We start from the raw sequence: 25,621 nt of genomic DNA, 5'->3' as shown, positions 1-25,621 counted from the left end.
TTGTCTGCTCTAATGTAAGTGACCGAACTTTGGCATGTTCAGCTAACTAGCTTACTAGCTATAGAATGCAATTAAAATGTAAGATTCGGTTAAATCTGCCACCGTCATTGTAAATTGCGGGTGGACAATTAGGATCTATTGTATTATATTGTATTGGAAATTGGATAGCTTGACAGTTGTAGCACTTAAATCCTTGTACGTGTTCATCAGTGAGCTTTAGGTGTTTGAACTTTGGACAGAGCCAGGCTAGCTGTTTCCCCCTGCTTCCAGACTTTATGCTAAGCTAGGCTAACCACGTCCTAACTCCAACTCTGTACTTAACGCACAGACATGACAATATGAATCCGAACATCTCACTCTGAGAAAGAACTAGAAAAAGGGCTTTTCTGTAGTTAAATTCCTTTAACTACTTCTCGTCGTGTTTCAAGAGTGAGCGAATGAAACGCTGGAGTGATTGATGCTTCGTTCTCTAACACGGACCTCTGTGTTCATTCACACACATTAAAGTGTGAGAGTGGAGGTGGTGGGGGTCTTATGGGTCAGAGGACACCCTCCTTCTCAATCTCCACAGAATGAATAAGACTCCCTGCCCCCCTCACCCCTGCCGCCTCCCCTCCCCCACCTCCTGACAGAAGCACCAGGGTCAACGGTCAGCCTCTACATCCAGTCACAGATGTGGATTTGTGTGTGTTTTGGAAAAATGCTTAATGGCAAGAGAGCCGAGAGGAGAAAACGTGCCTGAGAGCCTGGTGGATGAAGAGAGGGTGAGAGAAACAGATGAGGGAGAACCAAGGCAGAGAGACGGAGAGGGGACACCTGATAGGACGGCACATGCTCGGTCAGCCGTCTACATCGGGGAGCATCGATCGCGGCCGGTTGTAAAGGCCAGTGGCATGAATAGAAAAGAGCCTGCTGATCAGTGGTTCTTTACGGTGGATCTTGTTTTCCTCCTAATTCTTCCATTGACGCAGTCCTAACAGTGCCAGAGCATCTATCGTGTCACCTCAGTATTTATATGTTTACAGCAGTCAGCAGACTGATCGCTTTCAAAATGATCACGACCATCCGTGGTATCCACCGCCCTGGATATCATTTTTGATAGACACTATTTATTCTTTGATAAGTTTGATAGACACTATGTATTTATTCTTTGATAAGTTTGATAGACTCTATTTATTTATTATTTTTTTAATGCTATATTGTGCGAATGTGCGAGAGCTTTCACTGGCTTCATTTTCACACGTGGCTAGTTTACATCATCCTCATGTGCAGGTGACTGGAAAAGGTGCGTGACAGTCACCGCGGTTACTCCTCTGCACCAGTGAGCTCCGATACTCTCATCTGTAGCTGTTTTTAGTTTGTGTGCAGTATGCTTCATATGTCCCGATGGAATAAACCATAAATAAATAAAGTCACGTTCACTGCAGCGATTTTACTCAGAAAACTATGAAAACCAAGATCATACTTGGTGATATATGCACCGCATTAGAAGATTATTGATATCTGTTGCCGCTCTGTTGTGCAGTTCTTCAACACTAGTTGACGTTCTCTTACACGTTCTCTTCTTTTACAATTGAAATGTGCTTGTAGTTATGGCTCACTAGTACAAGCACAAATAACACTGCTGGTCTGACAGTTGATGATAAAGAGAACAAAGTAACGTGTGATGTGAAGTCAAATGAAATGTGAGAGGCATCATTACAGCTGTAATGATTCTACAGTCTGGCTTCAATTCACCATCCGTCTCCAAAATGTTTGTACGCATGGCTCAGAGTTTCCTTACAGGTGTGCACATTCTCCCGTTAAGTTTTTCTTTATAGATCACAACTTTTGCGTGGGAAGTGGCGTTTCAGGCCTCTCTTTGTGTACGCAATGGTTATAAATTGGACCCCAGATCTGTGAAACTGAGGTTCTCCACAAAGAATCACACAAAAGCACCAATTTAAATCTTGTGTTTACCAGAGATGTGGTCATAGGTTTCTTAGAGAACAAGTCATTCAGCATGAAAAAGCATTAAATATGACTATAATTGACTAAAGAAAACTCGTTGACTGATGGACCAAGAAGAGGCATCCCTATATGCCAGTAAACGCACTAGTGAGACAAATTGAAAAGTCTATTTTGATACTAATGCCATTTTCAATTCGGCTTCAATTTGATTCATTATCGATTCCCACATTGACTCCTAATCAATTTCCTGTGTGTTGGACAATTCCTCGATTCCCATTCCTACAACACATTCAGAGTTGTCCGGTTCCTACTGTAACAGCAATATTTAAATATCACTAATGCAACAAATATTACAAATGTATTCATTTTGGTTCATATGTTTGCTCTCCCTATTTTTGATATGTGGAAAAGCAACCACTGATGGCAACCAAAGTAAAATTGGTTGACATTGACAATTTCTCAAAATTGTTGCCAATAGCAACCTGGCAACTGTTATTAGTGAGCCCTGATTAAGCTGCTGCTGACACCTTTACAATCGAGGTGTTGACATTAACATTTGCCATGTGCTATTTAAGTATATTTCCTGCCCTCTGTCTGGAAGCCATTTTGGACACATTGCATGGACAAAGTAACATTCGATTTTATACAATACACGAGAAAACACAAGTGACGTAAAATCTCATTATTAAAGAACTTGTAGTAAGTGGAGTTAAAAAGAAACAGGAGTTATGGAGCAAGAATATAGCGAGTCGCTTTTGGTTTGTGAGAAAATCGTCGTTCATTTAAAAGCTGTATCAGGTCATGTCATGTTTTTGTTCATGTGATTGCTGTCAGTCTAATATTTACTCTCATTTTAGCTCTGATTTGGTCTCCACCAACCCATGAGAAGAAAATGCCTCTTCAGCTGCTAAATGCTCCATAAAAATGATAATAGCGGCTTAATTAAAAGGAAATACCACAACAAGTGCTCCCCACCATTGAGTGGAAATCAGATAACACTGTTCACTGTCTGAACACACCTCTCAGAGCACAAACACATACTCTCACACAGATCTATATTTCATCTTGATTAGAATCACAGAGTCTGAATGCTGCTTAGCAGAGCAGAAAAGAGAGAAGGGAAGGAGGACAAGGGCGAAAGAGACAAACCTCTGTGGTACAACAGAAATACTGCAGGAACACAGAGGGAAGTAAAGAAATCAATACTGAACAGATAACAAGATACAAGAGTCCGAAATAAGTTATTAACATTCATGAAAGAACATGTCGCACAGAATTTCATGTCATATATGTATTTTAAGTTAGTTTTGAGTTTTAAAGTAACTTTGTGTTTAATCTTATTGTCATAATATCATCTTTTACATTATTTGGAAGGCACATGTTTTATAGCTTTAACTACTTTTTCTTAAATAGACCTAAATAAGGAACACATGATTTATATTCTGACATACAGTATGTTCTAACTCACTGTTCAGAGGAGTCACCCCCTGCTGGCCAGTAGAGAGAATGCAAGTTTTCAAGCTCTCAAGGCGGCTGATAAAAAACTGCTATGAACAAGCTAAAAAATATATATTTTGCCTGATTTGCACCATATTTTCCAATTTTGCAATTTGTTGTAGATTTTGAGTCTGAGAGCAACCAGCTCAGCAGTGAATCTATTCACTTTGTTCTGTTCAAGGTGATCAAAAGGAACTGATAAGCAGCATAGATAGACTACAGGACTAATAAGCAATATCCAGAGTAGTATCACCATGAACCAAATCCTACACTAGATTTTTCATACCTCTGCGCATGAGATGAGTCACGCTGGCTGCCGTTAGAGACACTCCCCCGGCTTAATGAGCTGGGACTGAAGCCAAGAGACACACAGGAGCCCACACTGCACACCGGAGAGGTCCCAGGAGACATAGCAGCACTTTATCTTTCACACTGACCAGACATGTTTGTGGAGCTCATTCTGAGTGCACAGGCAACGGATCTTGTTTTTCCTATTTGTTGGAATAGTGTTGCGTTTACGGTAACCTGTATTTTTTTCTGCCGGCCTGAATTCATGCACCTACAAAACACCTCTGAACTTATTCCCATGAAATCAGAACTACAAAACAAACAGTTGAGGGCATGTCAGTGGTGATCTGGTTTTTCCACCGTTAGACATTTTACTGCGTAGTACTGTTATCGATACTGATCATCGGTTCGGTTCCTTATCGATTCTCTTATCGGTTATTTTTCATTATTTTGTGAGAAAAAAAAAAGACAATTGAGAAAAGAATCAACATTTCTTTATTATTCTTGTATGTATACAAATAATCTTTCTTTGGCAACAATACAAGAAGTTCTAAAATCTTTAAAATACATTAAGACAATAAGACAAAGACAAAGAGACAGAGAGAGGAGGTTTGAGACGAGGACATCTCACTCCAGAACTTCTAAAGTACCGATAGCAGAACCGATTACTCCGGACCGCATCAATGCTCCGGGTTTTACTCATTGACCATGTGTAGAACCCGGTTTCGCGGGACATCCCTTGTTACAACACATTTTAAAATCATTTAGAATCTGCGAAGATTTTCGCTGCTTAGTGCAAATATGTTGTGGCTGGTGCGAGGATCAGATCCTCAGTAAACCCTCACATTTGAATTTGAGGCTGAACGGCTGTAACATCCTCCGGTTCTGCCGAATGAAGCCGATGCTGAAGTTTCTTAAAACCTGCATTCTCTCTATTGACCAGCAAGGGGCGACTCATCTGGTTGTATAGAAGAAGTCAGATTGTATAGAAGTCTATGAGAAAATGACTCTACTTCTCTCTTGATTTATTACCTCAGTAAACATTGTAAAGATGAGTTTATGGTCTCAATCTCTAGTTTCAAGTCTTCTTCAATACAGCATGATGTTCATTTAGTAAAGTATTAGAGTCAAACAGACCATAAAGCAGAGTATGCTTTAGGGCAGGCTTACTGTGATTGACGGGTCACTGCCGCTACCAGAGCTGTATACGCCGTCTCTGCGTCATTCTTCTGCTTTCAAAAAAAACAAACATAGTGACGTCCGTAATCCAAGATGCTGGATAATCGCCGAACTCGAGGCTTCTAAACGGCAGTCGATAAGATGAGAAACTGGAGCCCCTGAGCACTTCCAAAGATAATTAGATAGAGTAAAGGAAATCTTGTCGGGGGAAATGAGTCTCATACTGTGTTTGGAACCGTTTACTGGCAAGGTACTAGGCTGGAATAAGATCTACCTTTGTGTTTGAGAATTTATTGATCAGTGATCTACTCTGTCTCAGATGTATCGTTCGTCAAACCGGCTTTAAACATCCGTCACAGTTTACAGTCCCACTTCCTGTTTCGACTTTTACCTGCTGGACTTACTTAGAGGTCCAGCCATCTAGAATTGACATCCTGATTGGCAATGCTTTATCTATCCATCTGAAGGGGAAGTGATTGTGAAAGCTGAAGCTCTGCCATCAGACCGCTTTAGTTTGACCATTTTTAAGGTTTGCACGTTGCTGCTGGACATTTTCATTGACCCACTGCGCCTGAAATCAGGTCGTAGGGTCATGAAAATATCATGCTGGAGCTCTTTTGTAAAACACTGATACAGGTTGTTGTTTTTATGCTTTAGCTAACATAAAATAAAGGTTATTTAAATTTAGAGTGTGAGCAAGCCTGATGACTGGATAGACACGCCTCTACTGATTGTACCATCTATTCTGTGCATGAAAGCTCTAAGAGATACAAAATAACAGGGGACTTTGATTATAAGCAATTTATAGGAAATTGTGTTTATTGCTTGGTTAGCAGCTCAGAAATAATTCTACTCATACTTTAGAGAGGAAGAGGAAGCATCCTGGGCTTAGACGAGTGGAGACAGGTGTGGCTATGTGATACTAATAAGGTGTAAAAGGGGACAAAAACATTCAACGTGATCCTCACTCAATGAATAAATACAGGAGAAGTATGTTTACAACGCTGCACAATACATTCCAGTGTAATACATCACCAGCTGGGAACTGGATCCTAGTCGGCTGCCAGCCAAACAGCCTCCAGCTGGTAGCGACACTTTTAGAAGGCTCCCACTGTACCTTCACTGTTACACACTCAATGCCTCCAATTACCTCTAACAAGGAGTTTCACAGCAACAAAATGTCACCATGTTATGAGATTTAATCAATTAAACAGAACTGTTAGAAGTAACCGACAAAAGTACAAAAATATGACCCAAGTTGTAATAAACGGTAACAATCATGGAATATTTACTTTCTATATGTAGGAATGCACGTTACATACTGTGCAAAGTATTTGATGTTACAGAAAATATAAAATAATGACAAAGAATCCTAGTGATTTTTCATTGCCGGAGGCATTATGTGTTCTGGTTCTCTGTCCCAATCTCATAATATCTAAAGAACGCCTTGAGGGAGTTTCTTAAAATTTATCAGAAACACTCGACTGAATTTAATAGATCTTTAATTTGGTCACGAACACCCACCTTGACTCATAAAATGATGAATGATGACATTTTTGGACAGACATGTAAAGTGCAACATAACTGGTTGGTGGAGGCCAACAGCCACTAAGGTGTGTTCTTTATACTTTAAAAAAATTATAGTATACCACCTTACGTATCGCAACACATTGAATCGCAACCCATTGAATCTCAACCCTTATATCATGATACTCATCGTATCGCCAGATTCTTGCCAACACACAGTGTATGGTGTGTTTCCAGCTCATACATACTGCATCAGGCTGATTTGACAGCTATCAAAACAGCCAAATGCAACAGAGGAGCACTAGAGACGGATGAATTCCACCTCACGTTCCCCTCACGGTTCCCGGAGACATGACCCTGACATGTGATATGAGCATCCATCATATGTTTCTGCCAGCATCATCGCTAACATAGTCAGACAGGGGCAGAAGCAGGATAGCCCGTTGAGTTTAAATGGAAAGCCTTCGCACAGCACATGTTGACTGAACTCCAGATGGAACGAGCTGCATTACGAATGCATTCTCTGTCTCTGCCTCACGGGATGGCCACAGGAAGGAATGTTAATGTACTACACCGTACATGCATATACATTATCTAGTAATACGTCCATGTGCGTTAGTTCTACTTTCTCACAGGGCGTAGTGTTGCTTATCTCTTTCTTCTGGGATAAGGAAGCGGTGTTCCCCGGCGCATTGTTCCTCTTCATTTACATAATAAATGTTAATTTCTTGTTATGCAGCAGTGTCTCTATCTGAATAACAGGTGAGGGTTGTCTGTATGAATGTGGAGGTGAAGAGACGGATCGTTTAACATGGCGCAATATGTTTTATGTTCATACTGACATACAGGGCTGGTTAGATATTGGGTATTGGCAAGTCTTTTATATTTTTTGTCCAATATTTTGATATTTTACATTTCTGTTAAGTTTTTGAAAATTGTCATCTTCAAATTTCCCTCGGGATAATAGTAATAAGGTTACCTCATAGGAGAAGACATTTCATTGTTTTATTCCACTCATTACTGCTCTACACACACTGTACATACAGTACAACACAGCTGCATTGACAGAATAAGAATAAAGTCAAAAATGAATCACGGGGGTGATATATTAGAGAAGGCCTCCCAGATGGCAGCAGCTCAAGTCGATCACACAGTTGGCGTTGTGGTGGAGCACAAATCCTTTCCCAGTGATGTTACTGGGCTGTGTTGACAGGAATGGTTTTGTATTTGAAGCTGAGATACCCAAACGTATATGTTATGCACTTTCTACCACTGCTTTATGGACACCTTCCATAATACTGAGGCTAATACCAAAGACATTAAACCTTGTGCAGAGCATTCATTGCAAGTTGGATTCAGACAGTTCGCTGTCCTGTTCATCCCCCGTTGAGCATCATTTTGTCTCCCATGCGCACATGTGCAAAGTCTAATTTGGGCTTAACTAGGTAAACATGCTGCGCGCATTTATCAAAGAAATATGAATATTGTCAAAGATATGAACAAAAGTCAAAGATATGCATGGCTATTTCAAACTATCAACGACAGATTACACCAACGCAGGGATGATGTCACATCCTGTTTGGCAGCACTGATGACAAATTCTTTAATATTCCTTAATGTTAAAATGTTAATGCACCCTCCCCTTAGGATGTTTAGGCACCTCACGATTCGATTCAGAGGGCTACGATGCGATTTATAAAACCATTATCGATTCATCTTGATGCATCGTTTTTCTATACCTGATTTATTGTCTCGCACTGTGACTATCTGCTATTTTCAAAACACTTCATATTTGTAATGATTCATGATTAAACAACAGATGAATTTACTTCCATCATCTTTTATTTATTCAATATTAGTAACAAATAGCAGAGATGTGTCAACTGGAGGGTTACATTTACAAGCATTGCAAAGACAATAGATAACATTGTGCCTGTAGCAGCATCCTGTAGTAAAAGCACATCATTCAGCATGTTCTGAGTCATTTGACAGAACAAGCTGCTCTTATTCTCTTCAAACAAATCCCCCTGTTATAGGCAATGAGCATTCAGCTTTCTGGAACATGTGCTGAAACTATACAGAGATTCGATCACACAAGATTCTGTGGCAAAGGACTACTATCCTAGCCGCTTTCCTCAGTGACTCCATGACTTTAGCTTTGGTTTGGTTGTAGAGTACAGCTGTGTCCATAAAAAGTTGAGATGTATCTCGGTTCCAAAGTGTGCAACATAGTGAGAAAGCTCTGATTCTCAATGACTGAGGAGGGTCGCAAATCCTTGCCAAAAAAAGAGTAAATCGACTTTGTGATTAATTTAGTTCTTTCCGAGTTGGGCAGAAGAAGAGGCGAAATGCTTCCATATGTTAGCTTCTAAGCCAGTTGGTGCCGGTCGGATCGTATCCATATTCTGCTGCTTAAGCTCAGCTCACCAAACCTCTGCTGGTATTTAGCCTAGCTTAGAATGTAAGCGAGACGCACGTATAATATCTGTTGTGTTCAGGGTCAGCAGTGAGGAACGCACAGCCCGGTGTCACAGAATCGTTACAGGTGATCATACCGTCGAGTCATAATCTTTCAAGAGATAATCGCGATGCATCTACAAATAAATTTCCCCCCCTCCCCTACTACCACGTCATCGTTCTCTTCGGCTGCAGCATGTTTCATAAAGTCTGCTTCACCCAAAACCTTTTAGGAGCCACCATTGTTGTTTAGAACGAAATGTGTCTCGTCACGCACACCTAAGCCACGGCCCTGACTGCCAGCAGCTCCTCACTGGATGCCGATTGGTCCGAACACTAATGCATTACTTGAAGCTTGACGAGATGCATTAGTGTTCGATCCTGTGATTCTGGCATGATCTCGTGACATTGCGAGAATCCAGCGGAAACAAAGTCCATGTAGTCATTTAAAACGGTTGCAGTTGAAGTGGAATTGGACCCAGAAGGGAAACAAAACTGGTGATAATACACATAGAACCAGTGCTAATAAGGGTCTGTTAACCAGAAATCATATATCAATACTTTCCTGTCCCAGTCAGCCGCAAGTTTCCATTCAACAGGTTGATGTGTGAAACCCACAGCAGGTCTGCCACAGAGAACTTCATCCGGAACAAGGGAGGTTCGCTGATGTGTTTGAGAGAGAAAAACCAAAAACAAGCACGACACATGGTCAAGGTGGAGGCTCAGGAGGAACTCTCCATTGAGGCCGTTGCGTTGAAGGCAGCGGTGCAAACACAGAATTCACAGTGTGCATTACCAAGCTGTGAACATTCCACTCAAAACGAAATCCCAGAGTGACAGAGCAGTCACAGAGTAAGTAGGATCTTTTTCTGTGGTAGTGCGTGTTGTTGTGAAAGGTTGATTAGTCCTTTGACGATGACGAAAGGCTGATAGACTCTACGTTAGAGTTACAGAGATGAAATGAGCATTGATGACATGAAATTGTCCCGACAGTAACAGTGTGTTAGTGTAGTATGATATTATATTTCTACATTACTCAAGTCCAAGTAAGATGGGATAGAAGGGTTGTAAACAGTAACTCCTGTAATTTACAGATATACTAGCTTAACTATTCACCTACAGTGGAATTATCTCTGTCATGGCGTCTGCCTCCCATCAATGCCACAATCTCATTGGATGCACACTGTAGAGTGTCAGCGTATTTGGGTCAAAGCTGGAACATTATTGATCAGAGGCACAAGATGTCACCCATCACGTGCTTCAGTTCAATATACATTCGGTATGTTTACAAGCACTGAGGAAAGCAGTCCGACATGTTTAAATGTGTTGTAATGACCTGGTTACTGTTAGGGGTGTCACGGATCACAAACCTCACGGTTCGGTTCGGATCACGGTTCAGGAGTCACGGTTCGGATCAACAAAGAAAAGGGGAGGAGACAAATATAACTTTGCTTTCCATTTGTTAATTAATGAACTTCAAGAACACTTAAAGCAAATAACTTTGGGCTATAGTCTTGCATGAAAACAAAAATATTGAATATGTCCAATTTGAAACAAAATTAAATACATAAATAAAAATAAAACATTCAAGAATACTCAATTCTGATATCCTCGTCTTTTCATCAATATTGAAAGAAAGAAACAGCCAGTGAGCTACCTTCCACTGTTTACACTGAACTGAACTGCTCATCAACAACTTGGGTCTGTGTTTACGTCCTGTCAGGTTATGCCATTCAAATACACAACAATGTTTACCATTACTGTGACATTATTTTCAAAAAGATGAGAATATCTCCATTGTCTGGGGAGAGGGTCGACCTTTCTGTGGTGACTGGAATATTATTGGGCCTGTCTAGCTTCACTCTGACACTTCTGTCAGCACCTGAACCAGGTGTGTGTGTGTGTGACTCTCACAGAGGGGGCGTGTCTACAGCACCTGAACCAGGTGTGTGTGTGTGTGACTCTCACAGAGGGGGCGTGTCTACAGCACCTGCCCCAGGTGTGTCTGTGTGACTCTCACAGAGGGGGCGTGTCTACAGCACCGGACTAAGAATCACTCCGCCGTGGTGAAAGCGGTCTCTACAGTCTTTTCCTTCTCATAGAGGTCTGGAACAGCTTCATACTGAAGTGGGTGCGTGAGTGGATTTCGTAGCGTGGCTCAAGCGTTTTAACCAGATTTAGAAATCCTTTGTTTTCTACACCGGAGTGTCCCCGTCGCTGACAGACGGGATGGTGGCTCTTCATATGTGTGGACATGCCGATGTTTTGCCGTTGTCGTTTGTCTCTTTAAATAACGCCTACATACCATAACGGTTTCGTCCACTACCCTCATCCGTTATTATACGTTACAGGAAAGACAAAATGTTCCCAAACTTGCGACTTAAATGACGCCGCGGCTTCTGACGTTCCTCCGCTCGCCATGACTTCACCGTTAAATGCTTCTAAGCTGCTCCGTTCACGTGAACACACTACTGCTTTATATCTGTTCACTGACGCTCTGCATTGCTATTCGGGGACTTGTTACTTGAAAAGGAACAGCAACAGTATAACTTTATTACACACTATGATGATTACGCTGTAAAAAAAATAAAAAATAAAAATACTCTATTGATCCGCGGTTCACAAGTGATCCGAACCGTGAGGGCTGATCCGAACCGTGAGGGCTGAGCCGAACGGATCACGGATCGATCCGTGATCCGTGACACCACTAGTTACTGTGAATCAGTACTGTATGCAGCAGACCAATACTCACATCTCTGCCACCCCAACCATGTTCTTAGACCATACACTCCTAGGAATAAAGATGCTAACTAGAACCATGTAGGATTCTTTGGCTTGTCCCAATAGGAGAATCCTTTTTGGTTTCTTTTAGAACTGTTCAGAGGGTTCTACATACAACCCGATCTGTGATAGTTTCCACCCAGAACTCCATATGAGCGGTTCTACAGAGAATACTTCTATGGGGTAATCAGAGAACCCTTTTATATTCAGAGGGTTTCATCTAGCATCCAGGATTCCTCATGAGGCCCCTAATGATGTGGTGCAGCGCAACCCACAGCAACCATGTTTTCCAATCACAGTTTTTTGGGAGTGGACTGGATTGTGCTCTCAACAGTCCTTCAATAACTCTTTATTCCAAAAAGGGTTCTTTGGATGAAAGGACTATTAATGGAGACTTTAGTCTCACAAAGAACCCTAGAAAAACCTTTTCATCCAAAAAGGGTTCTTCAGAAGCAAACTGTTCAGGGTAGAACATCAGACCATCATGAAGAACCCGTTTGGAACCCTAATTTCTAAGAGTGTGGCTTACAGCTTGTTCAGTGTATTTCGTGGTGATTTTCTGCTTCCTAATTTGGCAGCGACGGTTGCCGAGGCTTTCTCTTCCAGCAAAAAAGTGTTGTACACAGTACTGAAGCCGGTGTCTCATTCTTATTGTGTCTTGGTTTGTCTGACCATCAGTCAGAACCCCCCCCCCCCCACCAAAACACCTCACAATTGACAAGCTGGAACCAGACAACATTTAGCATTGTAGCTTGAAAAATAACGTAAAGTTACAGTTAGTTTCAGCTCTAAACTTGAATTCACGATTGCATCTCATGCACGAGTTTTCAAAATCGACTTATCAGTTGAACATGACAGCATACCTGCTTCCTCTATTACAGCGATATCAAGAGCGTATCTGCTAAACCAGGCAGATAATCTGCTAATGTTAGATATTGGGTGCTAAAAATTGATTTCAATGGCCACACGCCAAAGACAGGCGTTTGACTGTGACAGTAGAAGCATGTAAACGATCCTGTGTGCGTGTGTATGTGTGTGAGCGTGTGCGCATACTATGTCTACTGCAGATGTAATCATGCTAACAGCTGGTGCAACATGCTGAATGAGCTCACATCCTGACTATCAAAGGCTGCTCTGTGCAAACCCCCGCTGAGCTGAAGTGTGTGTGTTTGTGTGTGTGTGTGTGTGTGTGTGTGTGTGTGTGTGTGTGTGTGTGTGTGTGTGTGTGTGTGTGTGTGGTTAACCTGTGCCCCTGGCTGAAATGATGGAGGCAGAGGATTATTATTTTTTTTACTTCATTCCAGTTTATTTGGCCAAGATGTCGTGATGTGAGGTGAGGACGGAGAGGAATGGATCCCGAGTGGAGTATGAATATGCTACAGTACAGACACTGTACTACACTGTACATTAGTGCAAGGCAGGTGGATATTTCTATGGCAGTAATGTGCATGATTGTCTATGGATGTGTGCACTGACAGTTGAATATTAAATAAACACAATAAGACACCAGGTAAACATGGAGCAAGTTTGCAGTCGCTGCAAATTATTATTATCCTGTTAATATAACAGTGAGGCTTTTGATTAGAATATGACAAACTCATGAAACATCTGTCAGGAGCCCGTTTCAAATAAAGGTTTTCTCAGTGTGTTTTTTTATTAATGGGAGGTTAATTAGACTGACCTTTCCGTCTACCTCTTTATTCTCACCTCCTCATCCATCTTTCTCCATGACCCCTCATCCTATTCCAACCCGTCCTCACTCCAAACGCATCCATTAAGGCAGCTGGTCCGTGCTCATCAGCGTCTGACACACGTTTAATCAGCCGAGCTGACCTTCAACAAAACGGTTTGTTGCCTCAACCTAACTTTCTGTGGAGACGGAAGTTCATTTTGAAAAGATGCTAAGCATGTAACGCATGAATAGAGTGCTGCAGGAATGAGTCATTTTTGCATCCCTCGCTTCAAAGTCAATGTGTTTTTGGTCAGATGTCTGTAATAATGTCTGTGGTTCACACAAGCTGAAGAGATTTCAACGTCGTCCCTAGAACACTAGTCCTCCTTTAGCTCAGTGGTGGAGACTTGAAGTCATGCGTGGTTCCTTTATAGCCTAGCGTTAGCTTTTTACTTCTGCTTCAAAAATCATAAAAGTTGTGCTCATTTGTCAGGATTATCTTGATGAACAAAACGTTTTAGGTATCATAAATGTTTGTTTCCCACAGAGATTATTTTCTGCAATAATCCAAAATCCAATGGAAACATCCCATTGGCTCTTTGTGGACTGGTGCGATGCACTTTAAGAGGGTAGAGTGTTCGGTACTCTCTGAACTGGGCTGTGGATTTATTGCAGTGTAGTACTCACAGTGAGTCCAAGTTATTGTGATCTCTACAATTTTACTGCAAAGCACTTTATTCCTGGATACAACTAATACAGGAATTTGCTGTGTAATTAACCCATGATGCACTGCAGTTGACAGAGATAAAGCATACTGACTGAAAACAGACTGATTTGACTCTCACATGGGGTCATCAGAGATGAAGGGCTCGTGTGTGTGTGTGTGTGTGTGTGTGTGTGTGTGTGTGTGTGTGTGTGTGTGTGTGTGTGTGTGTGTGTGTGTGTGTGTGTTTGTGTGTGTGTGTGTGTGTGTGTGTCAGTCTCTCAGTCTCTCAGACCGGGCTCCCCAGAGGAACCTCAGGCCAACAACACAGAACACCGCAGGACACATGTCCAACCAGCAGGACGCTCCGAGATCCAGGATCAGAGAACGGGGGGGGGCAGCAGGAGGTGTGGATTTTTGACAGAGCTGAGTGTCATCTGACATGAGTGTTTGTGCGGCGTCCTGTTTGATGGATGAGAGCAAAGTAGTGCCATGTGAAGATCTTTTCAAATGAAAGGTGAGAAGAATGAACTTGACATTAGAGCTTGAACTCCACTTCAGATGCTTTTCTCTGTTCCTGTTCGTGCATTAAATGTGGGACATTATGATGTCATGTTGGCGTCCATCATATCACTCACAAACAATACATGACGGAAACAGTTTCCCTCACAGTTTAACATCTGAATGTTCTAGTACAAATGTACTTTTATTATTTATGTATTCTTTTCTATCTGGTAGTTTTGGCCCAGCGCAGTGAGCGCTGTTGAAGGTTGATTCCAATGAGGCAGCACAAAGTGAGATGTCAGTATCTGGGTTATTGAGACGTTGATATTTCGTGATTTTCTCCAGCAGAGTGTGTAACATGTAACAATTACAGAAAGGTATTTAAAAATACCCTTTTTAGATGAAACAAATGAGGTAGCACATGTTAATTGTTGTAGAAGTAGTTGTAAGTGGAATTTGTTACCGTTGGACAGAGCCAGGCTAGCTGTTTCCCCTTGTTTCCAGTCTTTGTGCTAAGCTAAGCTAATATAACCTACTTCCTTCTACCTGCCCATTTGCACTATTGTATGTTGTATACTATATATGTGTATGTTTTTAATAGAGTGTAGTGTTATGGGTATTGTATTTATGTAGTGTTTATTCTAATTAAACTTCCATCAACTAAACCACGTTTAGTCACGTCGCATACGCACGTGAAAGCGTCAGAGGCCATGGCGCACTGAACAAGCTGTTATGTGACGCGTTGGGAGAGATTAGTAAAAGATATAGACTGTATATAAGAAGTGGACGTAGTTGTCTTGAAGTCACCCAGTGGTTGGCGGACTGGTGTTTGCCATTTTGGCCATATTTACCATATTTGTACTGTGAAGGAGTGACATAGAAACACCGTATACAACTCTGGAAACAATAGCGATAGCATACTCCGCTTTATGGTATATGTGACTCTAAATGGACCATCATTTGCTAAATGAACATCGTGCTGTATTGAAGAAGACTTGAAACTAGAGATTGAGACCATAAACTCATGTTTACAATGTTTACTGAGGTAATAAATCAAGAGAGAACTAGAGTCATTTTCTCATAGACTTCTATACAATCAGACTTGTTTTTGGAACCAGAGGAGTCGCCCCCTTCTGGTCTGTAGAGGTTTAAGTTTAAGCATTGGCTTCACTTTTCAGGAGCTGGGGTTGACGCCTGGTTAAAGATAGCTTTTGTTTCTGCGTGTGTTAAATAAAGATTGAGTGAATGAACTCAAGCACTTATAGTGTAGTAGGATTCCAGTTTCCTGATAGACATCTAGGATTTACAATTACTAGAAAGAATCTCCCAACAGCGGCAACGCTAAATCAGGCTAGATACGTAAACTTCCTACCTCCCTACTTCCTGCGGCCATTCTTGGACCACGGCCATCTTTAAACTGAACCTTCATTTTGTAGTCAACAACACACCTGTAAAGTTTCTGCATCAAAATGCAGAAACTTACCAAAGTGTCTGTAGTAAGGGCAGCACATCTTTAAACCAGTGGTTAACAGTTGTTTTTAACTCAATATAAAAGTATGAATTTTAAAGACCTGCTTTGAGCTTCCTTGACGCAACGTATTTGTGAACCCCCTTTAGAGTCTTCCAGTCCCCATTAGTATGTTTCAGAGTGCCATGCTAACGGCGCACAGAGCCCCGTCTCTGCAGGCTCAGGAAGGAGGGTCACCAGCTAAACTGGGTCACTTGGAACACCAACATGTCGAGCAATTATGGCCAATTAATCCTGCTATCTCCGCTCTGGATCTCTCTATTTAAACCGGCCCGTTCTGCTCCGCTTGACGAGCATTCGCTGCGACAGCTGATGTGCCATTTCTTTCTCTCGTCTTTCTCCCCCCACCTCCTCGAGCACAAGCACACACAGCAGCCAGTGCTAACTGTGGCTGTCCCAATGCAGAGGAGGCTCGAAAAGGGGATGGAAAAGTCTGGAATCAGCAAGAAACCGCCAATAAAACCAATAACAAACATGGTCGTCATAAGTTCATCCTCAGGCATTTGGCTATTTCTTTCATATTCTGACCATCATTTTCTATGAATAATAACAGGGACATGCTCCACGAGGACAGGCCACAACATTTGAAACAGTTAGTTTTACGGGATCAGGTGCATCATGGGTATTGACTTGTCCAGCTGCGGTTGCACTTTAGTCTCCCTCTGTGGTGCCTCAGCTGTCAGGATTGTGGTCTGAAGAGGAGAGGATGCAGCCGTTAAGCCGTGCTGTCAGAGCCGCCCGGGTCCGAGTGGATCATCGGATTCAGACACCTTTCAGCCACACCTCGTGTCTGCTGTAATGTGTGTGTGTGTGTGTGTGTGTGTGTTCAGTAGGGATTGTCACTGTCTGTGGATCTCAATGAAACCTGCGTCTGTCAGATAAGTGGCCAGATTGTGTTGATATCTGGAGTACGGCCGCGTTCAAACCGACTCAAGCTGTGCTTCAAGAAAAGCAGCCAGTCCGGCGAGGCAGCAGCAAAACACTGCACCCATAGTCAGGTACCTGTTAGCTACTAGCGACGTCTTTGCTAACGCTTTTATTTGGTTCCTAAAGTGTGAGACGTTATTGCTCAAATGCAGTGGCGGGCCGTGCATTTGAAACCTGGGGCTTCTGTGCTGTCCGACTACAGTTGAACCACCTCCTAATAACCTCATTATGACGCCACAGCTACGGTTATTATTTGTTTCTAGGGGTGTAACAATACATGTATTCGTATTAAACCATTCGGTACGAGGCTTACGAACCGAACAATACGTTTGAATAATACTAGTGCATTTGGAAAATGCAGAATTAAATTGTGGGAAATATGTTTTCGGTGGACTTCGCTCAACATGGCAACGTAAGAGACACTCTGACCCCGGAAACAAAACATTGTACTCTGCTGAGGTGTGTGTGTTCTGGGAGGCGCGCTAAACTAGCTTAGCAGGAAAACAACAGCAGCACACACGATACAAACTCTCCCCGCAGCGTTTAGCTGTTCTCTACTGATTCAAACAGGGCTAAAGCAATCGCCACACAATCCCCATTTCTCCAGACCATAATTCTTGCTTTGTTAAAGAAAACGGATACATGAATACACGCATGGCGGGATGCTTCATCATTAACGGACAATGCATATAGTCAAAATCAATGTAATTAACACAATGACAAGAACAAACTCACATATTTATATGACAACAAAGCATGACAAATCAATCCAGCAAAACTGCGGCGCTAAAACACGTATTCCGCCGCACACTGAAGCGCACGAGCCATTGAAATATTATTCACATCAGAGGCAACCATATTAACCGTATCTTAAAAACGACACCATAGACAAAGTAACACAGTAATAACGCTGCTGCAGATGTAAAAACACAAAAGCAGTTCACTTACCAAAGCTGCTGTTCACTTAAAGACAAAGTCCATCCTCCTTTCTTTGTTTACAAAGAGTTTAATACAGAACATCGGTGCAGTTCAGGTCCAGTCTTCGGCAGTGGAACGCGTTACTCAACCATTTTTATAGTCATGGCAAAGCCAGCAAACAAACACTCACTAATCTTTAAAAAAAAAAAGAAAAAGATTCCCAAAAGTCAATTCCCGGTCGAGCCTTGGGTCCTTTGAGGACGAGTCTCAAGTTGAGTCTCGATGCTCTCAGTGTGGGACTACAGTTCAAGTTGCAAAATGAAGTCCCCATCTCTGGCTGATGGAGGATTTTAAGCTTTTGCTGGACCACAAGACAAACTGTCTGTTATTCTTATAGACTGTAAATTTGAATTCCAACAGGTCGTTAGAATATTAAATGTTCTTCCCAAGTTCCAACAGATTGAATTTCAAATAAAAAGTGACAGCATCATTACAAACAGCTTCATCTTATAAAGCATTTATCTGTACATTTTCTGTTAAAGAACTAGAGCCACACTACACAGATTGAATGTGTGCCTGTCTAAATAAGATCCTGTCTTTATTGTCTAACGTTACTTTAACCACCACATGACCCTTGTGCAGGTCCACTCTGAACTCACCGTCTGCATTTCTGAGCATTAATTATCATCTTAAAGAATAGATTTGGATCTTTTCAAGTCCGTCTAACATAGCTGAAAATGTATTGGATTCAATTTGATTCGCAAAGTTCTGTCGGAAAAAATAAACTCATATCTTTTATTCATTAATACAATAACACAATTCTCTTCCTCGTGATTTATTTATTTTTAAATGTTGTGTTTATTAGTGTTGTCGGCTGACACTAACAATGAATTTAATGATCAGAAAAGACCTAAATCAGCAACATGTCTGACTTTTGATAATAAAAACAAAACAAAGGGCCCAGTAATGATTTTTAGTTTAACAGCTGGTCTCTTTAATTATTATCCAACAAATCGGAGGTTTGGCACTTTAGTGAGAATAAAACTACAGTTTGTGCTGCTTTTTGGACGTTCCTCCAAACTCCTGTCCACCTCCTCCTCCTCCTCTGTTACGTAAAGTCAGCTGGACCGACACGCCGGAGTCCACCCACTCTCCGCCTGCCAGCACTCATCGATCCACCTCGTATCCGCCAGGAAAAATGCTATTCAAGTGCATATTTATAAACTGTGTGTGTGCGGGTGTGCGGGCATGTGTAAGAGCAGACTGCTGTGTGCAGATCTATGTGAGTGGGCTTCTGTTTTTTTTTATTTTTCATAATACCGTATGTGTGTAACACTTTGCAGTTCTGTAATGCAGCTCATTTACAACCTGCTGCACACTGTTATCTTCTGCTGCTGCTGGTTCTGAACACGTTACATTCAGCTCCTCTGCTGAAACAAGTGAAGGTAAAATGTTCACCTGAGAGTCATGGCCAAAGAGTCTGCAGCACAGGAAGTGATGCGTTCTATATTTTCAAGAGAAGAAGCATTGAGAATAACAGCTGCTTGCATGCACATAACAGTGCTGTTACTGTATGCTAATGGTCTGATGAAGGCATTGAATGGTAAATGGATGTACTTGTATAGTTCTTTTCTAGTCTTCCGACCACTCAAAGCTCTTTAACGCTACATGTCATCGTTCGCACCCATTCACACCACGCTAACACCTGCCCATCAGGACTATCTAATCATTCACACCCATTCACACACCGCAGGAGCAGCCTGCGGGAGCAACTTAGGGTGAAGTGTCTTGCCCAAGAACTAGGGCTGGGCGATATGGCCTAAAAAAAAAATCCGATTCACGATTTAAATCGATTTTTTCCCCCAAAAATTTATGCAGATGACAGAAGCTGTTGAAAACAATTTTTTATTTTATTTTGTGATGATTTTCCCTCGTAGGTTGATAAAAATAAAGTGCAAACAAAACCTGAACATTGTAGAAAGGTGCCTGTAGTATACAAAAAGTATTTGGTCACTCTTTTGTTTCCCTGAATCATTTAAATATAAAATTAAATTAAACATAACATTAAATGGCATTAAATAGTAGCCTTCCATTGTAAACAACTGTGCAAATGTAACTTTTGACAGAAAGCTTTTCTAACTGAATACACTGATACAAACACAGCATGAAATAAAATGTATGTGACCCTTTAACATTCACATTTTCAAAAGTGCAACATCTGATCTAACATCAACATAACATATTTTGCACAGTAAATAAGTGCATGTAAACAAAATCAAGTGCATTCACAACATAACCAACAGTATTAAACAGTAGTGCATGTTTTTTCTAAATATTTTTTGCCAGGAAGACAAGCCTGTCTACTACCTCTGGCTTCAGGCATGCACGGTGGCATGTAACAATGCCCCCCCCCACACACTGAAAAGCCTCTCAGAGGGGGCACTTGTAGCTGGCACAGAGAGGTATTTCTTTGCTAAAGTACTTAGCCTTGGAAAGTTAAGTTGGTGACGCTTCCACCAGTCAAGTGGATCGGTGTCTGGGTCAACCTGCTGGACCACAGGTCAGTTGTTGCGGAGTAGAATGACATCCCCTCCAGCTCCGCAGAGATCCTTTGGCGTGTACTATTGTACAGCCGAGGCAAGGCAACGTCAGAAAAATGTTTACGGCTTGGTAGCACGTACCTGGGGTCCAAAGCTTTGAGAAGGTGAATAAACCCCGGCTTTTCCACGGTGTATATGGGCACCATATCTTTTGCGATATACACCGCGACTGCATCCGTGATGGCTTTCCACCGGGCACTCTTCTTCTCATGCGGAGTACAGTTGGTGAATGTCTCCAAAATGCTGGGTTGTTGTTGTGAGGTGGCGGCGGCGGCGGCGTCGTCGCTTGTGCTCCCGCGGTCCTGCTCCCTCCTCAGGGCAACAACACTTCTCCCACTCGGCGGCATGCCTCTGTTTGTGGTGCTGCATTAAATTAGTTGTGCTGCTTGATTTTGTAGCAATAGCTTTTAGACAGACCTTACATCGTGGTGCTGTTTGTTCTGTGTCAGATGACACGAACCCGAACCATTTCCAGACCACCGAAGACACATTCTTCCCTCTCTTAAGAACGAGAGCTTCACTGCTGGCCGCCATTGTTTTCGTTTGTAAACAATGCGCGCGCACTCTACTACGGGAACCCAACGGGGGGGAGGGGTGGGGGCGATTTTCTTGATTTTCAATAAAACACATCGCCTTAAAGCACACATTCGAATTAATCGATTAAATCGATTTATCGCCCAGCCCTACCAAGAACACATCGACATGGACTAGTGGAGCCGGGGATCGAACCGCTGATCCTCTGATCCTCTGACTGCTCTACCACTGATCCCATTGTTTGACAGCTTCCAGGGAGATAATTGCGTACCATAAGAAAAGCAGCACCTGTCCAGAGAGAACTGTGGCATCAGAGATGATATTTTCATGACCTGGTGGTTTACCTCTGCAGCCTTCAGCTCTTTCAGCACAACTCAAACATCTGGTCCATTCTCACTGTATCTCTTTGTGGGAATTCCTTCAAATCCTGGCACAAACGGCCACTTGGGATTCCAATGAGGCAGCACAAAGTGAGATGTCAGTATCTGGGTTATTGAGACGTTGATATTTCGTGATTTTCTCCAGCAGAGTGTAACATGTAACAATTACAGAAAGGTGTTTAAAAATACCCTTTTTAGATGAAACAAATGAGGTAGCACATGTTAATTGTTGTAGAAGTAGTTGTAAGTGGAATTTGTTACCGTTGGACAGAGCCAGGCTAGCTGTTTCCCCTTGTTTCCAGTCTTTGTGCTAAGCTAAGCTAATATAACCTACTTCCTTCTACCTGCCCATTTGCACTATTGTATGTTGTATACTATATATGTGTATGTTTTTAATAGAGTGTAGTGTTATGGGTATTGTATTTATGTAGTGTTTATTCTAATTAAACTTCCATCAACTAAACCACGTTTAGTCACGTCGCATACGCACGTGAAAGCGTCAGAGGCCATGGCGCACTGAACAAGCTGTTATGTGACGCGTTGGGAGAGATTAGTAAAAGATATAGACTGTATATAAGAAGTGGACGTAGTTGTCTTGAAGTCACCCAGTGGTTGGCGGACTGGTGTTTGCCATTTTGGCCATATTTACCATATTTGTACTGTGAAGGAGTGACATAGAAACACCGTATACAACTCTGGAAACGATAGCGATAGCATACTCCGCTTTATGGTATATGTGACTCTAAATGGACCATCATTTACTAAATGAACATCGTGCTGTATTGAAGAAGACTTGAAACTAGAGATTGAGACCATAAACTCATGTTTACACTTGGGCTCAAGGATGAACTGATCAGTAATTTGAGGTCAAAGGTCACTGTATCTCAATAATTCATGTGTTAATTCTGACAATTTCACACAAATGTCTAACGGGATAAAATGATGTCGTGATGACATTTTTAGAAAGACATGGACTGCAGCTTGAGTGTTTGGGGTAGTTATACAATGAGGCGGTAGTTGTATTTATTAAATCTAATTTTAGGAAAACAGTTATAGTTTATATATAATATAAAGAGCACACCCTCATATGTTTCTGTAACATCCAACATCATAGCTCCACTTTTCTACTACTTAAATAAAATTTCCCATATCATTAAAAAAATATATATATTTTTATCGATAAAGATTTTCAAACTGTTGATTAAAAATCGATCCATTGTTTTTGAGAATGGATGCAGTTTTACAAATCACAAACAAAATATTGTGACACTCAAGTACATCGTGTATGGATATTTTCTTACACCCTGATCATTGTCATGAACTGCACAGTTTGGGCTCTAAAACACTTAACATGAATTTATGCTGTAATGCATGAAGGTATAATTCATAATGTGAATAAATACAACACATGTCTTCCAGATTGTTATGAAACTGAAAACAGTGAACTGTCCCCCTGCAGGTTGGAGTGGGTGGAGATCATCGAGCCGCGCACGCGGGAGCGCATGTACGCCAACCTGCTGACGGGCGAGTGCGTGTGGGACCCCCCACAGGGCGTCTGCATCAAGCGGACCGGCGACAACCAGTGGTGGGAGCTGTTCGACCCCAACACCTCGCGCTTCTACTACTACAACGCCTCCACCCAGCGCACGGTCTGGCACAGGCCCCAGGCCTGCGACATCATCCCCCTGGCCAAGCTGCAGACCCTGAAGCAGCACACTGACGCCGGCATCCCCCGTCCTGCCGGAGGGGGGAGGGCGTCGGCGGAGAACAGCCCGGGACGCAACAGCGGGGTCAGCCACGAGGGGAGCACCTCCTCCTCCCTCGACCAGGAGCTGTCTGAGAAACAGGGCGGCAGGGACGAGGCCGACAGGTGAGACGCTCGAGTCAGCCGGCAAACAGAAACCCAAGCAAGTCGTTATTTTGGAGCTTACGAGTCTTAACAGCAAAGGGGAGCTTTTTTTACACAGTGAGGTGCGTTTATAGGCGTTGGAGTACACATGAAAGTGCCTCCTGGCAATTTTCTGTAGGTAGGTACCAGGTTATATACAAGAACCAATGGACGAAAGGGATCTCTATATCTCTGGCTCTGTACCATCCATCTTGAGTTATGTGTGTTCGTGCTCTTCACGTCATTGCATTGTCTGGTTCCTGCACCGCACTGATTCTATCTATGCAACCTTGTCTTCAGTTTGAAAATATCCCAATCTGAAATCTCTCCTGGTTCCTTAAAAGAAACAACCTCTGGAGCAATGTATCCTTAGGCTTCTTCTGATATATGTTTGTTTCCTATTCAAACCAGCAACACCTGTAACTTTACGCTTGTTAAATGCAGACAGTCTTTTCAAAATCAAGTCACAGGAAACTACTCGGTAAGCTTTAGCCAACAAAAATACTTAGTTAGGTTGAAGAGAAGATGGTGAAATACTTTGTTCTGGGAAAGATCGTCGTTTGGTTAAAAAAAAAAAAAGCTACAGAAGTACTTAAAAAGTTACTTTGATACCCAAGTTTTGTGACAAAAACATCAGCGTTGATTTGTAGTTTCTCACGGGGAACAGCAACTCCTGGCTGAAGGATCTCTGTTTGTTGGACCCATCGACCTCCCCTCCCGCCCGTCCCGTGTGCGCTTTTGCGGTCTTTATACTTTCTCGTTCATGATAACGTGGAGAACATACTAAATTATCTCGGATACCTACGAATTACGGTGCATTGTTTTTCGTAATTCACAATGTGAATAAACAATCAGAAGGGAAAGACATTCTGTCACGTGACTCTGATGAAGGTCAGAATTAGAAGTGTTTCTCTCCGTTCCTGTTCCTCTCTTTCTGTCCCATCAGCCCGTCCCCTCCTTTCTGTCTCTGTCACCGTCCATTCATTTCTATCCTCTCACCTTCAGAGCCTCTCGCCTCTCCTTACCCCGCCCCCCTACCAGTCTTGGTTTGCTGGTTTGCTGTAATCTGCTGCAGTCTGCAGTGATTGGTGGATATGCCTGGTGGGGTCACAGTGTCCTGTAAAATAGTTCTTTACTCCATTGAGAGGACACACACACACACACACGCTAACATGCAACCTTGTACTTCTGTTTTAGTGAGGACACTCATTGACATGCATTTCCTTAACCATCACAACTGAATGCCTCACCCTGACCCTAACCCTAATCCCTTTTATTTTAACCCCCTTTACCCTAACACCCTTTACCCTAACACCCTTTACCCTAACCCCCTATACGCTAACCCCCTATACGCTAACCCTCTTTACCCTAATCCCTTTTATCTTAACCCCCTTTACGCTAACCCCCTATACACTAACCCCCTCTACGCTAACCCCCATAAACGCGAACCCTCTTTACCTTAACCCCCTTTACCCTAACCCTAATTCTAACCGTAACCTTAAGCCAAGTCTGAACCCTCAAACAGGTCTTTAAAGGTCTGCTCCAAAGTGAGGACGGGCCAAAATGTTACTCTTTTAGAAGGTCTAAAACTCAAATTCAAAGATAGTGGTACAACTACACGCACGCACACACACACACACACACTCTGGGAGAGTAGTACACACACACAGTGTGTGAGCACCCTAGCTGTTCTATCCAGTTATTCACATTGTGTACACTCAGAGGAACAGCAAAGCACTGCTCTTCGAGACACTTACAGACTCAATGCAGCTCAGTGAGAACAACTTGTCTGTGTTCATAAAACCTTATGGAGAGGGTTTATCCTCTGGGAGCATGAATATGTTCAGTAATTGGCATGACAATCCCTCCCATTCGATTTTGATATTTCTCTACCGTTTAGCATGCGTTACTGTAATCGCCTTATTATACTATTTACTGATTGCTTTTAGCTGTATCGGAGCTGTATTAAATGGTAACTTCTCTATTTTTCAACATGTATGTTTTTGTGTCTAAGTGGCTAATGGGGAGAACAATTTCTGAAAGTGGTCCAGTATTGAAGGAGAACGCTGCAGATGCTAGACGGACAACTCCTCACCGTCAATGTACTTCCTGTAAAAGTGCTTGTTTTGCCACTGAGAGGCTCAGATGGTTATTTTAAATGTCAAATAACATTGTGGAAAGGACCTTACAAAAAATTACCTTCAGCTTGATCTGGTCTGTTTGTTGTTGTTGTTGTCATGTGACTTGAAGACAACATTAGAAACGTGAGTGAGAGCTGAGTGTTTTGT

At 42.2% G+C, this 25,621-nt stretch overlaps 1 protein-coding gene across 1 annotated transcript in view; it reads left to right on the top strand.

Moving 5' to 3' along the window:
- Positions 1-9,603: 9,603 nt before the first annotated feature.
- The window catches only part of arhgap39 (Rho GTPase activating protein 39), a gene marked incomplete at its 5' end in the record, with an annotated part of 56,606 nt that continues 40,588 nt past the window's right edge, over positions 9,604-25,621 (top strand). The window contains 2 exons of the mRNA XM_079267645.1: positions 9,604-9,683; positions 22,905-23,315. Of these exons, the coding sequence (XP_079123771.1) occupies positions 9,604-9,683; positions 22,905-23,315 (491 nt within the window). The remainder of the gene's footprint in view (positions 9,684-22,904; positions 23,316-25,621) is intronic.

The sequence above is a fragment of the Melanostigma gelatinosum genome, assembly GCF_949748355.1.
Source record: "Melanostigma gelatinosum genome assembly, chromosome: 4".
Taxonomy (NCBI): Eukaryota; Metazoa; Chordata; class Actinopteri; order Perciformes; family Zoarcidae; genus Melanostigma; species Melanostigma gelatinosum.
This window is presented reverse-complemented; position numbering and strand designations above follow the sequence as displayed.